The sequence below is a fragment of the Schistocerca americana genome, chromosome 8, assembly GCF_021461395.2.
Source record: "Schistocerca americana isolate TAMUIC-IGC-003095 chromosome 8, iqSchAmer2.1, whole genome shotgun sequence".
NCBI lineage: Eukaryota > Metazoa > Arthropoda > Insecta > Orthoptera > Acrididae > Schistocerca > Schistocerca americana.
This window is the reverse complement of record NC_060126.1, coordinates 508,767,379-508,781,182: the sequence shown is the minus strand read 5'-3', so window position 1 is coordinate 508,781,182 and position 13,804 is coordinate 508,767,379. Positions and strand designations below refer to the sequence as shown.

Sequence of the window (13,804 nt, the reverse complement as noted above, 5' to 3'; positions counted from 1 at the left end):
GTGTGAATTTTGTGCGGCGTCACGGTATGAATCATCGCCAATTCAAAGGATTTCTGAAAGATACGGAAGCGGAGTATCGGGATATACCTTACCACAGTACAATTCGTTGGCTGAGTCGGGGAAAAGTTCTTGATGTTTTCTTGGCCAACCGTGAGGAAATATACCTTTTTATCGAAATGAAAGGGGAAGAAATGCGTTGTCTGAAAGATAAAAAATGGATAGTTTTAATCCTTCTTCTTTTTTATTAAAATTATTTTCGTGCTTGTAGATCTCTATAGCTTCTCTATACATGCGGGTATAATAATGCGAGGTCCTAGCTATCACTTTTGTCTCACTAAATTTTATTTCGTGTTCACCGTCTTTGAAAATATGTTCCACTACACTAGACAAGATGTGGCGGTCGACTTTGTACCAACGAAGTGACAATCAATTATCTGTAATGGAGAGAGATGGCACTAGCCAGAGATAGTTTTAAAGTCGAAAGCACGTGTTGAGTGGTGGCGCCATCTAAGCGCTCTATATAAGCGGGACCTCCAGCGCCTAGCAGCCAGTCGCCGACTCACCTCGGAAGATGTTGCCCGCAGTAGGCGACGAAACGTCAGGAAGGAGAACAAGTTTTATATATGGACCACGGCAATTCAGCCCGGAAGTTTTAATTAATGAAGACGCCGGCCGTGAAAGCTTACATCTACATCTACATCCATACTCCGCAAGCCACCTGACGGTGTGTGGCGGAGGGTACGTTGAGTACCTCTATCGGTTCTCCCTTCTATTCCAGTCCCGTATTGTTCGTGGAAAGAAGGATTGTCGGTATACTTCTGTGTGGGCTCTAATTTCTCCGATTTTATTCTCATGGTCTCTTCGCGAGATATACGTAGGAGGGAGCAATATACTGCTTGACTCTTCGGTGAAGGTATGTTCTCGAAACTTCAACAAAAGCCCGTACCGAGCTACTGAGCGTCTCTCTTGCAGACTCTTCCACTTGAGTTTCTCTATCATCTCCGTAACGCTTTCGAGATTACTAAATGATCCTGTAACGAAGCGCGCTGCTCTCCGTTGGATCCTCTCTATCTCTTCTATCAACCCAATCTGGTACGGATCCACACTGCTGAGCAGTATTCAAGCAGTGGGCGAACAAGCGTACTCTAACCTACTTCCTTTGTTTTCGGATTGCATTTCCTTAGGATTCTTCCAATGAATCTCAGTGTGGCATCTGCTTTACCAACGATAAACTTTATATGATCATTCCATTTTAAATCACTCCTAATGCGTACCACAGATAATTTATGGAATTAACTGCTTCCAGTTGCTGACCTGCTATTTTGTAGCTAAATGATAAGCGATCTATCTTTCTATGTATTCGCAGCACATTACACTTGTCTGAATTGAGATTCAATTGCCATTCCCTGCACCATGCGTCAATTCGCTGCAGATCCTCCTGTATTTCAATACAATTTTCCATTGTTACAACCTCTCGATACACCACAGCATCATCCGCAAAAAGCCTCAGTGAACTTCCGATGTCATCCACAAGATAATTTATGTATATTGTGAAAAGCAACGGTCCTACGACACTCCCCTGCGGCACACCTGAAGTCACTCTTACTTCGGAAGACTTCGCTCCATTGAGAATGACATGCTGCGTTCTGTTATCTAGGAGCTCTTCAATCCAATCACACAATTGGTCTGATAGTCCATATGCTCTTACTTTGTTCATTAAACGACTGTGGGGAACTGTATCGAACGCCTTGCGGAAGTCAAGAAACACGGCATCTACCTGGGAACCCGTGTCTATGGCCCTCTGAGTGTCGTGGACGAATAGCGCGAGCTGGGTTTCACACGATCGTCTTTTGTGAAACCCATGCGGATTCCTACAGAGTAGATTTCTAATCTCCAGAAAAGTTATTATACTAGAACATAATACGTGTTCCAAAATTCTACAAGTGATAGACGTTAGAGATAGAGGTCTATGGTTCTCCACATCTGTTCGACGTCCCTTCTGGAAAACGGGGATGACCTGTGCCGTTTTCCAGTCCTTTGGAACGGTACGCTCTTCATGTTATGACCTTCAAAGTATACTAAGGTGTTACTCTTTTTCTAGGCGCGGAGTCAGGAACCGCGCGATTGCTACGGTCGCAGGTTCGAATTCTGCCTCGGGCATGGATGTGTGTGATGTCCTTAGGTTAGTTAGGTTTAAGTAGTTCTAAGTTCTAGGGGACTGATGACCTCAGATGTTAAGTCCCATAGTGCTCAGAGCCATTTGAACCATTTGTTACTCTTTTCCTCGGTTTGCCGCCTGGTGGTGCGTTCATTTAGCGTGAGAGGTATAAGTGTCCTTTTTTCCCACTTGGTTTACAGATAAGAACGTGAGCCCCCCGCCAGCGACACGCCGGCGAGGTATTCTGAAGTCACACTACCTGGTGTTTGGGTTCCTCGCCTTCGGAGTGCTGGTGCTCATCGGGAGCCTGGTGTTCACCATATTGTCGAGTAAAGAAGGTGAGTGGGACACGCGTCTCTGTTCTTTACGTCTGCGCTCGGATTGCGTCACACAGCAGACTGACTGATGACTCTGAACACTTGCGCCAGTGAGCCACAGGCTCTGCACACGAATCCGGTGGACGCGCCGCTGCGCCCCCTTCCACAGGAGCTCTTGTCTGCCCAGGCACCAGACGGGTCATACACGATCTGGTCAAAAGTATCTGGACACCTGTTACTGGATAGCAATGTGGGCTGTGTCCTCCCTTTGCCTTTAAGGCAGTAGCCGTGCAGCCTGAGGCGCCTTGGCACGGTTAGTGCGATTCCCTCCTTCGGGCATGGGCATCTGTGTTGTCCTTAGCGTAAGTTAGTTTAAGTTGGATTAAGTAGCGTGCAAGCCTAGGAACCGATGACCCCAGCAGTTAGGTCCCGTGGGTACTTACCACAAATTTCAATTTTCTTTTAAGGCAGGATGAACGGCGCTGCGGACGCTTTCGATGAAGCGGCCTGAAGTCTGTGGGGGAATGCCAGCCGTTGTTCCTTAAGAGGCGGAACCGGACAAGGTAGTGGTGTTGGACGCTCGGATCTGGAGCGAAGGCGACGTTCTGACTCTTCCCAAACGTGTTCCATTGGGTTGAAGTCTGAATTCTGCGTAGGCCAATCCGTACGTTACTGTACACAAAAGACTGCCTCGCAGATGTTGCTTTAGGGCAAGGGTGCATAGTCATGTTGATACAAACAGTCATCGTCTCCGAACTATTCCTCTGCTGCAGGCAGCACACAATGTGTTCCTATCCGTCAGCACACAGCGTTTTCGTAAGCACAATATAGGGACCGCACCATAACTACGAAAACCACTTACTCCATACTTCACTGGCGGTACCACACACGATGGCAGGCAACGTTTTCGAGGCTGTCGCCAAATCCAAACCCTTCCATCGCATTGACACAGGGTAAAGCGTCACTCATCACTCCAAATCACTCTTTTCCAGTCATCCTCTGTGCAGTGACGTTGCTTTTTGCAGCACCTCAGACGTCGTGAAGTATTCAAAAAAATTGTTCAAATAGCTCTAAGCACTATGGGGCTTAAACCTAACTAATGACATCACACACATGCATGCCCGAGGCAGGATTCGAACCTGCGACCGTTGCAGCCGCGTGGTTCCGGACTGAAGCGCCTAGAACCGCTTGGCCACCGCGACCGGCTCGCCAAGTATTGCCTACAGAAATGTGTGATTTCCGAGGAGCCAGTCGAATATTCTACCCCATTCTCTTTAATTCCATACACATCAAAAAAAGTTTTGCATCAGCCCAGTTCCCAGAACTCCTGAAGATAGACGCTGAGTGTGGATTTTGTACCACAGACACAGTCCCTTTGACCGTTCAGAGATGTCACTAAACCCGCCCAAAGATGTAAACAACCACGCATGAGCAGCGCCAATTAGACGGACGGGATCCGACAGCCGATCAGTTCCAGTCATTCCACCAGGAAGGAGGTACACGGCTCATGTTGTCTGTAGTTCAACCATGCCTACACGGTCAGTACCGCGGTTCGATCGCGTCTGCGTTATTACTTTGTGCCAGTAAGGCCTCTGAACAACGGAAGTGTCCGGCCGTCTCGAAGTGAACAAAAGAGATGTTCAGACACGGAGGAGATACAGAGAGACAGGAGCCCTCGATGACATGCCTCGCTCAGACCGCCCAAGGGCTACTACTGCAGTGGATCACCGCTACCTACGAATTATGGGTCGGAGGAATCCTGACAGCGACGCCACCATTTTGAATAATGCTTTTCATGCATCTTTTCGTGTTACGACTCAAACTGTGCGCAATAGACTGGATGATGCGCAGCTTCACTCCCGACGTCCATGGCGAGGTCCATCTTACGCAACCACGACACCATGCAGCGCGGTACAGATGGGCCCAACAACATGCCGAATGGACCACTCTGGATTGGCATCACGTTCTCTTCACCGATGAATGTCGCATATGCCTTCAACCAGACAATCGTCGGAGACGTGTTTGGAGGCAACTCTATCAGGCTGAACGCCTTAGACACACCGCCCAGCGACTGCAGCAGGGTGGAGGTTCCCTGCTGTTTTGGGGTGGCATTGTGTGGGGCCGACGTACGCCGCTGGTGGTCATGGAAGGTGCCGTAACGGCTGCGTGATACGTGAATGCCATCCTCTTACCGACAGTGCAACCGTATCAGCAGCATGTTGGCGAGGCATTCATCTTCATGGACGACAATTCGTGCCCCCATCGTGCACATCTTGTGAATGGCTTCCTTCAGGATAATGACAACGCTCGACTAGAGTGGCCAGCATTTTCTCCAGGCATGAACCCTATGGAGCATGCCTGGGATAGACTGAAAAGCACGTAACCCACCAACCACTCTGAGGAGTGGAACAATCTGGACGAACAGTGCCTTGATGAACTTGCGGATAGTATGTCACGACGAACTCAAGCATACATCAGTGTAAGAGGACGTGCTACTGGGTATTAGAGGTACGGATGTGTTCAGCAATCTGGACGACCGCCTCTGAAGGTCTCGCTGTATTGTCGCAGGACATGCAATATGTGGTTGTTACGAGCAATAAAAAGGGCGGAAATGATGTTTATGTTGATCTACATTACAATTTACAGTGCAGGTTCCGGAACTTTCGGAATGGAGGTGATGCAAAACTTTTTCTGATGTGTTTATAAGGATAGTCGTTGAGCTAGCTGGAATTTGGAAGTTCTTTCTGCAGATTCCGTGCGATTTTTTACGTCCACCCTGCTTAATGCTCGACGGTCGCTGTGCGTCAGTATATGAGGTCCGCCTGTTCTTGGCGTACCCATCGTTGTTCCTTCGCGCTTCCAGTTCAAAAGCACGTCATCGACACTTCAACACTCGATTTGGTGAGCTGTAGGTGGGCTGAAGTGGCATGCTGTGACTGGGCCGGGGGTCGAAGTGACATCCCATTCTCTGCTGACAACACAATACTCCCCGCCCCGTGTTATACTGTTGCGTCCGCCTCTCGTGAAATCTGCTGGTCCTGTCCACATTAAATTGGGATGTCTGGATGCGTTTAATCAGACAGCATACTCACCTCTTATTTGTACCTTTTATTTCGGGTTTCGAGTGATGTGACGAATCATTTCTGGTCACGGAATCGCACATAGCGTCGAGAAAGGCTCCAGACTGTCAGGCAGTCTCTGACACACACATCAATAGCCATTCGACAGCCCCCCCCCCCTCCCCTGATACCCTCCATTTCCATTCTCCTGCTGAGGTGTGTGATCAGCAATGTATATGTAATTTGCTTCTTTAGCTAGAAATCGGATTGTAGTTGACGATTCACACAAAAAGGGTAATCAGCTGTAGGTAAATAACCAGCCAACTAGTTGCAACACAAGGCGGTTTTGTTCAGCCTTTGACCATATTTTCGACAGATGTGAACCCATTTTGTTCAGAAATACATATAACATTGGTAAAACATCAAATAATGAGGTGATCTGACATTTGTCCAGTGAAAATGCACTGTTAGGGCACACCATTGTACCCATTACTAAATATACTGGCCACTGTGATCAGGGCTTGTCAAGTAAGAATAATCAAAATCCAGAAGTAAAACTAATCAAATAAAACGTGAAATCATGTTATGAGATGCACCCTAACTCCATGTCAAACCCAGAGGTGTACAAATTCCCCTTGCAGCCTGCTTGCCCCTAGCACCTCTGCAACCATTCATGCAGGTCAGCCTGCCGCGACGTAAACACAAGAGTGCGCGTGTACTGAGGCATAGTGGGCAATGCGGGCGATACGGGCTCCCGCAAGCCCGGGCTACCTGGGTTCCCGCAAGCCTGCCAAGCTTCACGGGACCCGCTCAGCTTGCTGCGCCTGACAACAGGTTGCGCTGTCAAGCTACCGTGACTAGAGTAGCCAGGTAGTTAGCCCGCAGTTCATTTATCGCAACGGTGGAGGCAGCACAATGAATAGGTCGAACTTTAGTGAGATTGAAAAAAAAATTGACAACTGGCGAATACATGCTGGTAACGAAACAGAGCACAAGTGCCGCATGGGAAACGTTTTCGTGTGTTTATGAGGCCGCTTCAAATAAATCGGTAGGTGTGTCTCAATGCAAACTATGTAAAAAGCTCTTAAGTACTTATTCGGGAACCTCGAGTATGTTACGACATGTGTGCAAATTTGACAAGCAGTTCCCTCACTCCGTAAATACCTTGAAAGAGGACAAAGATTTAGTGGCCGAAAAGTGCGTCGAAATGTGTGCTAAGGACCTGAGACCATTTAGCAGTATAGAGGGAGAAGGATTTCTTAATTTAGGTCAGACACTGATCGACATAGGTAAAAAATATGGCTCAGTTGATATTAAAAATGTTATGCCTTCCCGAGTGACAGTAGCTAGGAAAGTTCAAACCTTAGCTGATAAAGTGCGCAGCAAAATGCTCCCAGATATAGTGCATGTGATTCGTTCTGGTATATGTGCCAGTACAATTGATCTATGGACAGACAATTACAAAGGGGTGCGTTACATGTCCGTGACAATGCATTACATAAATTCAGACTGGCGTTTGAATAAATATGTACTGATGTGCTCTGCGTTTCCTGACTGCCCAAAAACTGGCTCGAATATTCGAAACGAGTTGGAAGATGGCTTAGAAACTATGGGTGTTTCTCGTGAAGACATTGCCAAAATTACGTTTGTCACAGACCAGGGCAGTAACATTGTCAAAGCTCTCGAAGTATATCAGCGTCTTCCATGCATGGCTCATAGTATAAACACAGTCTTGAAACATGTTCTGAGCGAACAGTTTTTGAAAGAAAATGTTCCAAATATATTAGCCATCCTTAATACAGTGCGGGCTACGGTTTCGTACGTCAAGAGAAGAGGTCTCTGTGTGAGACTGAACTCATCTTTAAAGCAGTGGGTTTCAACTCGTTGGAATAGTTATTTTGACATGCTTGTATCAGTCCATTCTCAGATTGATTCAGTGAAGGCTGTTTTACATAATGAAGGTGCCTCTGATAAAATGCTGGGTTATGACCACCATATAACTGGCCAGCTTATAGAATTTCTTAAGCCGTTTAAAGAAGCCACAGTTGATCTAGAGAGTGACAAGGATCCAACCCTACATTTAGTTCTACCGTGGTTTTATGCCTTAAAAACTCACTGTACCGTACGGGATAACGATGAAGAGGTTTGTAATTTTATTCCATCTGAATATTATAGAACCACTTGTGAAATATGTATGTTGAGAAAATGTATTTTCAGGACATGAAACCTTTGAAACAAGCCGCTGATGCCTTCCTAGAACAGAAAATGTGCGTTAGTATGTTGCATAAAATTGCAACGTTTATGGTGGCTAACTACCGCACATTAAGAAAGTTAACCGAGGATGAAAAAATTGAAGTTTACCAAGCAGCACGACAGATGTGTGCTGAAGGTAAGCTCCTTAGATAATGCATATATTCTTCATCTACATGTACATGGTTACTCTGCAAGACACACGCAAGTGCTTAGTTGAGGGTTCATCGAACCACTTTCAACTTATTTGTCTTCTTTTCTCGAATTTCGCGCGGGATAGAACACCTACAGCTCTCCGTCTGAGCGCTGCTTTTTTGTATTTTATTCTGATGATCATTTCTTCCAATGTATATGGGACTCAACAATATCTCTTCGAATTCGGAGGTGTAAGTTGGTGATCGAAATTTCATATATAGATCGCGCCACGTCAAAAAACGCCATTGTTGTAATGATTACCACCCCAACTCTTGTGTAATTTCCGCGACACTCTTTCCCCTGTTTTACGATAATACCAAACCAGCTGCCCCTATTTAGACTCTTTCGACCTCTTCCGTCAATAGTAAGGCTCTCCAACTTCGTATCAATGCTCCAAAAGAGTGTTTTGTCATTAAAACGCCTACAGAATTTCTGTGTGTCCATTCCTATTTAAGTAGGTCGTAATTGTAAGCAGAGGTATTAAGTAGAATCTACAGCCTTTAGATTTGACTGGTTGATCTTGTAAACGAAGTTTAACGGACTTAGTTTAGTACACACAGGGATAACCTCGCTCTTGTCATTATTTATTGCCAACTGCTAATTTTCACACCAAAAATATATACCTTATTTAAATCGTCCTGCAGTTAGTTTTGATCTTCTGGTGACTTTACAGGACGATAAATGATAGCATCATCTAAAACCTATTATAATTTCAACTATGTGTAGTACGATCTTCACATTATTCTGCAAATATTAATTGGAACCTGTACAGTTTCAGTAAAAGTTGTAGGGAAGCAGCCTACTCACGCTGTAGTAAATTCACATCAGTTTCCATTGTGTGCCAGCCAGTCTGCTGTAACTCTGTAACTAGCTCTGACGTCATAAATGTTGCGCAATACCTTAAAAATCAAGCAAATGACCTAAAACTTTTCTAGCATGTCAGGAATAATACTAAATTAATGTGTGTTAAATATCAGTTCGATAACTTAAGTCATTTTCGAAATTTGGACGTTTTTCTGAAAAAATCATTGGCGCAACAGAAAAGAGCTAGAGACTTCAAAATTTATATTTAGTTTCATCTTTCATAATGATTTAATAAAAACAGTACTTTGGATTTCACAAAGTAAGACTTTAGTGGAAATTCATGATTTTCTGGTTTTCATCTCAAAACTGAAGGAAGCAAGATAGATTAAGTAGGCTAATAAATAAGGCTAGGATGTTTAGATTTAAATAGGTTGGAGGTCCGCTATGACTATGAAGATGTGTAAAGTTTCTTTTGAATACCTATAAAATTATAGCGATAGCGGATCTCAAAAGGGCCAGTTCAGAGCTCATCTACTGCGTACAGTGTAATTTAATTAATTCTCTCGCCCAGAATATTTAACTTAGCCACGTCAAAATTTTATTATCAATACTTACCTGCGTGCTGAATGCACGTTTAAATTAAGAGCTTCTTCGGCCACCAGCAAAAGAAGCTATAATTTATAATGTAACTTGAAGTGGTGCGTTACTAGCCCAGCGGCTAGTCGGGAGAGCCGAAAAGATCAGGTGTTCCCTTAGCCGTCCGCACCGCGGCTTTATATATAAGAACGCTGCGCGAGGAAGGAAGGCCCCAGTTCTCTCCAGACACTGAATGACACGCCATCTGTGTCGGGAGTCGCGTCGCATCAGTGTCACTGCTACAAACAGCCTCGGGTGCCGTATTAAGTTACTAGAGATACGCGGAACCATGAAAACATTTCAAGTGAAGTGTTAATTCTGGGATGATTTTCATTAACTAGCTTCAGTTTGCGTATTGTCGTATTTTCACGTGCCGTCGCGGGACAGACATTCTACCAAATATTTAGCGTGGCGTTTGATGAAATATTTTCATCAAATTATGGCGAGCATTCTTTTTAACATTTAATTCGGACATTTATAGTTGCATCAGCGCATTAGACTCTGAACTGCTCTGTTAGTTAGGTTGTAGGGATACTTGTGTTTTTTTATCAGTGAATTTCAGAATATACTCAACTATTTTGGAAAACCGTTTTTGATTAGAAATCCCGGACAATCTCCTAATTCCTCAGAGCTATAAGCTGCAGCTATAATAACATTCTCAGATAAAGTGGGCACTAGGATCTCTAATTACTGGTTCCATGTTTTATTAAATCACTTTCTGGGTGCCAAAAAAAAGTAAATAGAGAGCCAGTGTTGAGAACGGCGAAAGACAGCATTAACAACATTCTAAAAGCCAGAAATGTTACAACATTCAAACAAGGATACAACAGATTTCTTTTTACAAACCTATCCGCCGCCCCACAAAGTGCCCAATCACAGCAACCAAGAAACAAATCCAGGGCCGTACAAAATGGCGAAATTTGAGGACTGGGCAGAAGAGCCTCCTCTCCTACATGATGAAGTCAGCAGATACTTGCAAGGACACTGTGTGAACGAGGGAGATATTCTACAGTGGTGGAAATATAACTCCCAACGACTTCCTCGACTTGCGTGTGTGGCAAGAAAAATATTAAATATACCAGCCACTAGTGCGTCTAGTGAGAGAATTTTTAGTTGCGCTGGAAACCTAATTAGCGAAAAACGATCACGTCTTAATGCAGACAGACTTAACGATCTCGTCATAATTAATTCAAACACTAATCAGCAGACACATTGAAAATACAGTAGAACATTAAACGGGAAACTGAGTTTGAGCGCAAATTTACTAATTAAGAGTGCAGATTTCTTTCTTGTGCTTTCTGGGCGTCAATTTCTGAGATAGAAATTTTGTAATGCATACAGTTCATTTTTATTTTAGACTAAACTTTTTGATTTAAATCCTCCCAAGTGACATTAATTATTGTTTGTAAACCATTTTCTGTTACTTGGGTTTGCAAAAGTAGCCAAATATTTTTAGGAGTATCTGGTTTGGCCTAAATAATACTTTCAGGGGAACTGAAGGAAAATTTGTAAAGATTTTATGTTGAAAAGTGTTCTGCAAAATAAAATATTCATTTGTGGAGTAAGGCAATACACATTATGAGTTTAAATTACAATTTATTTTGTTGTGTTCCACACACATTGCAAAATGTAATTTTATTCTTTTATTTCTATATTAAGGGGAATCCCACATGCAGAGTCAAGATGCTGAAGACCTAGACACTACAAATACTCCTAAAATGAAGAGCGTCTTTTTCCATGAATGTATTGTAGTAGGAATATAATGGAAACTCTGAGCCACTCTCCACAGCGTCTATATCTGCGTCATGAGGATTCGGACTCGTCGTTTAGGTCTGTGTTATGAGGGTCTAGAGTCGTCGTTTGGATTTGCATCATGCAAGTAAACACTCGTCGTCTTAGTCTGCATCATGATGGTCCGAAATATGGTCCCTCATGATGCAGATCTATACTACAAGTATGGACTCTCATGACGCAAACGTAGGAGCCGCGAAAAATGGCTCAGGGTCGCCATTGTATTCCCAGTACTATAGTTTTTAGACGAACTGGATACGAAACAAGTCCTTCGATTTTGTTAAAATGCATTTTGGCAATTTAGAATGATTTTGCCAACTTCGAATGAATTCACAGAACCAGTAAAATACATCCTGGAAGCGTAGTTAAATATTTATGTAATTGGTGTCATACTTGGCTGAAACATACTAAAGTTAAAGAATCTAGACTTCCAAAATCTTAATTTGGTTCTCATTGCAGTACAGTGCTTAATAGGGGCGTAGATAATTTATTCTTCTGGGGAGGTGACCAATCTTCTTTTTGGGGGGTGGAGGTTCACTTCTTTAGTACAAATATCCATCCGTTTCGGTGTTGAAAAGTGCAGCACAGACTGCATTGCGTTGCCTGGGCATTTATTTATTCCATACTCTCGTAGTCCATCTTCCCTCCCGTATTTTCTCTCTATCCATTTAGTCCTCTCCCACTATCTCTTTGATCACCTCCCCCCCCCTCCCCATCCCTTGGCCGGCCGAAGTCGCCAAGCAGTTCTAGGCGCTACAGTCTGGAACCGCGCGACCGCTACGGTTGCAGGTTCGAATCCTGCCTCGGGCATGGATGTGTGTGATGTCCTTAGGTTGGTTAGGTTTAAGTAGTTCTACGTTCTAGGGGACTGATGACCTCAGAAGTTAAGTCCCATATTGCTCCGGGCCATTTGAACCATTTTTGAACCCATCCCTTGGCCCATCTCCCCCCCCCCCCCCCCCACCCTCTATCCTTCTCCTCGTCCTCTCTCTGTTGGATTCCGCCACCTCAGTTCATCTCCTCTTCACCTATCTATGAAAACTCATATATATCTGTCAACTTTTGTGGTGATCAGTGAATCAGTGTAAAAGTTTATTGCTAGGTAGCATTTATTGTTATACTTTTTGATACGCAGCATTGATAGTTTTGTTTTCTGGTGCGTAAACAAATGAAGTTGAAGGTGTCCCGACAGGGGAATATGCGACATACAAATAGCCATGTGAAAAACATGATTTTCAAGATTGATGCCACAAACATATAACAACTGCCCTTGCGATTTATCTATCGACATGGCAAATGTAAGCTGCACTGGAAATTATAACCGTTTAAAGTCGAATGGCATGTCGGTCGGAATCTTAGTGATACTGGAATCAATCTGTCCTCACCTTTGTACTTTCCTTTTAAAATTGTGGCTTCGATTACGTTGTTCTTTAACTTCTTCCCCGCAAGCCGGGTGCCATTACAAAGACGTGGCTGGTTTACCTTTCGCAACATGATTGCCGATCCGACTTAATTACAGATTGGGAGGCGGTAATCCGGGGAAATCCAGCGAATTTAAAAATTCCGTAGGATAGTTGAGTACATCATCTTGGTTAGTAACGGAATAAACCGACTTGTATGTCAGCAATTCGCCAGGTGTCATATTTTGAATCTGTAAATTCATTTCGTTAACATCAAGGTTTTTTGCAGCCAATATAACACGTTCACTCAACCAAAAATGGTTTGCAACTGTTAAACGACATTTGCTGTGCGCGAATTGTCCAACATGATGACTGTGAATGTGTCAGACAGCTCTCAAATTTCAGAAAGATCATAGACATTTCGTTTAAAAGAAATATATATATATATATATATATATATATATATATATATATATATATACATACACTCATAGACAAATACTTATATATACATATACACACACACACACGCACGCACACACACACACACATATATATATATATATATATATATATATATATATATATATATATATATATATATATATGCACATGTAAATATTCAAAAACCTTCTCCATGGAAACATGCGTACATAGTGAACTTTCATGGTAACCCGCAAACGATGTCAAAATCTTTTGTAAGGTACTCTCTTCAATGTACTGTCCGAAATTTTATGTAGACAGTGATGTTCCTCTTGATGGTCAAGTGTGCAAAATTTCTTCAAGATCGGAATAAAATTGTAGGTTGGTGTAGAAGTGTGTAAGTAAAGTACCCTCCGCCATGCACCATTCAGAATTTTAAGCAGACAGCGACCTTCATCCTGCTTTGAATATCAAGTGTGCCAAATTTCATCAAGATCGGAATAAATACGTACAATTTGTCGAATTCCGTTATGTAAAGGAACCCCTGCCATGCACCATATGAAATTTTATGTAGACTGTGACCTTCCTCTTGGTTTCAAGGTATAGTGTGCAAAATTTCCTCAAGATTGTATGCAATACAATCACACGGACACAATGAAAACGCACTTTCAGTTTTTGTCAAATTTTCCAATTTTTCGGTCGATTTTCGAAAAATTTTATTTCATAAAAACCTTGTCCTGAGAATTACGAACACAGCAAAAAAAATTTTGC

The 13,804-nt window shown here is 43.2% G+C and overlaps 1 protein-coding gene across 1 annotated transcript in view; it reads left to right on the top strand.

Annotated features, from left to right (window-relative positions):
* The window catches only part of LOC124544803 (peptidoglycan-recognition protein SC2-like), a 140,713-nt gene that overhangs the window by 110,262 nt on the left and 16,647 nt on the right, over positions 1-13,804 (top strand). The window contains exon 3 of the mRNA XM_047123488.1: positions 2,359-2,496. Coding sequence (XP_046979444.1) covers positions 2,359-2,496 — 138 coding nt within the window. The remainder of the gene's footprint in view (positions 1-2,358; positions 2,497-13,804) is intronic.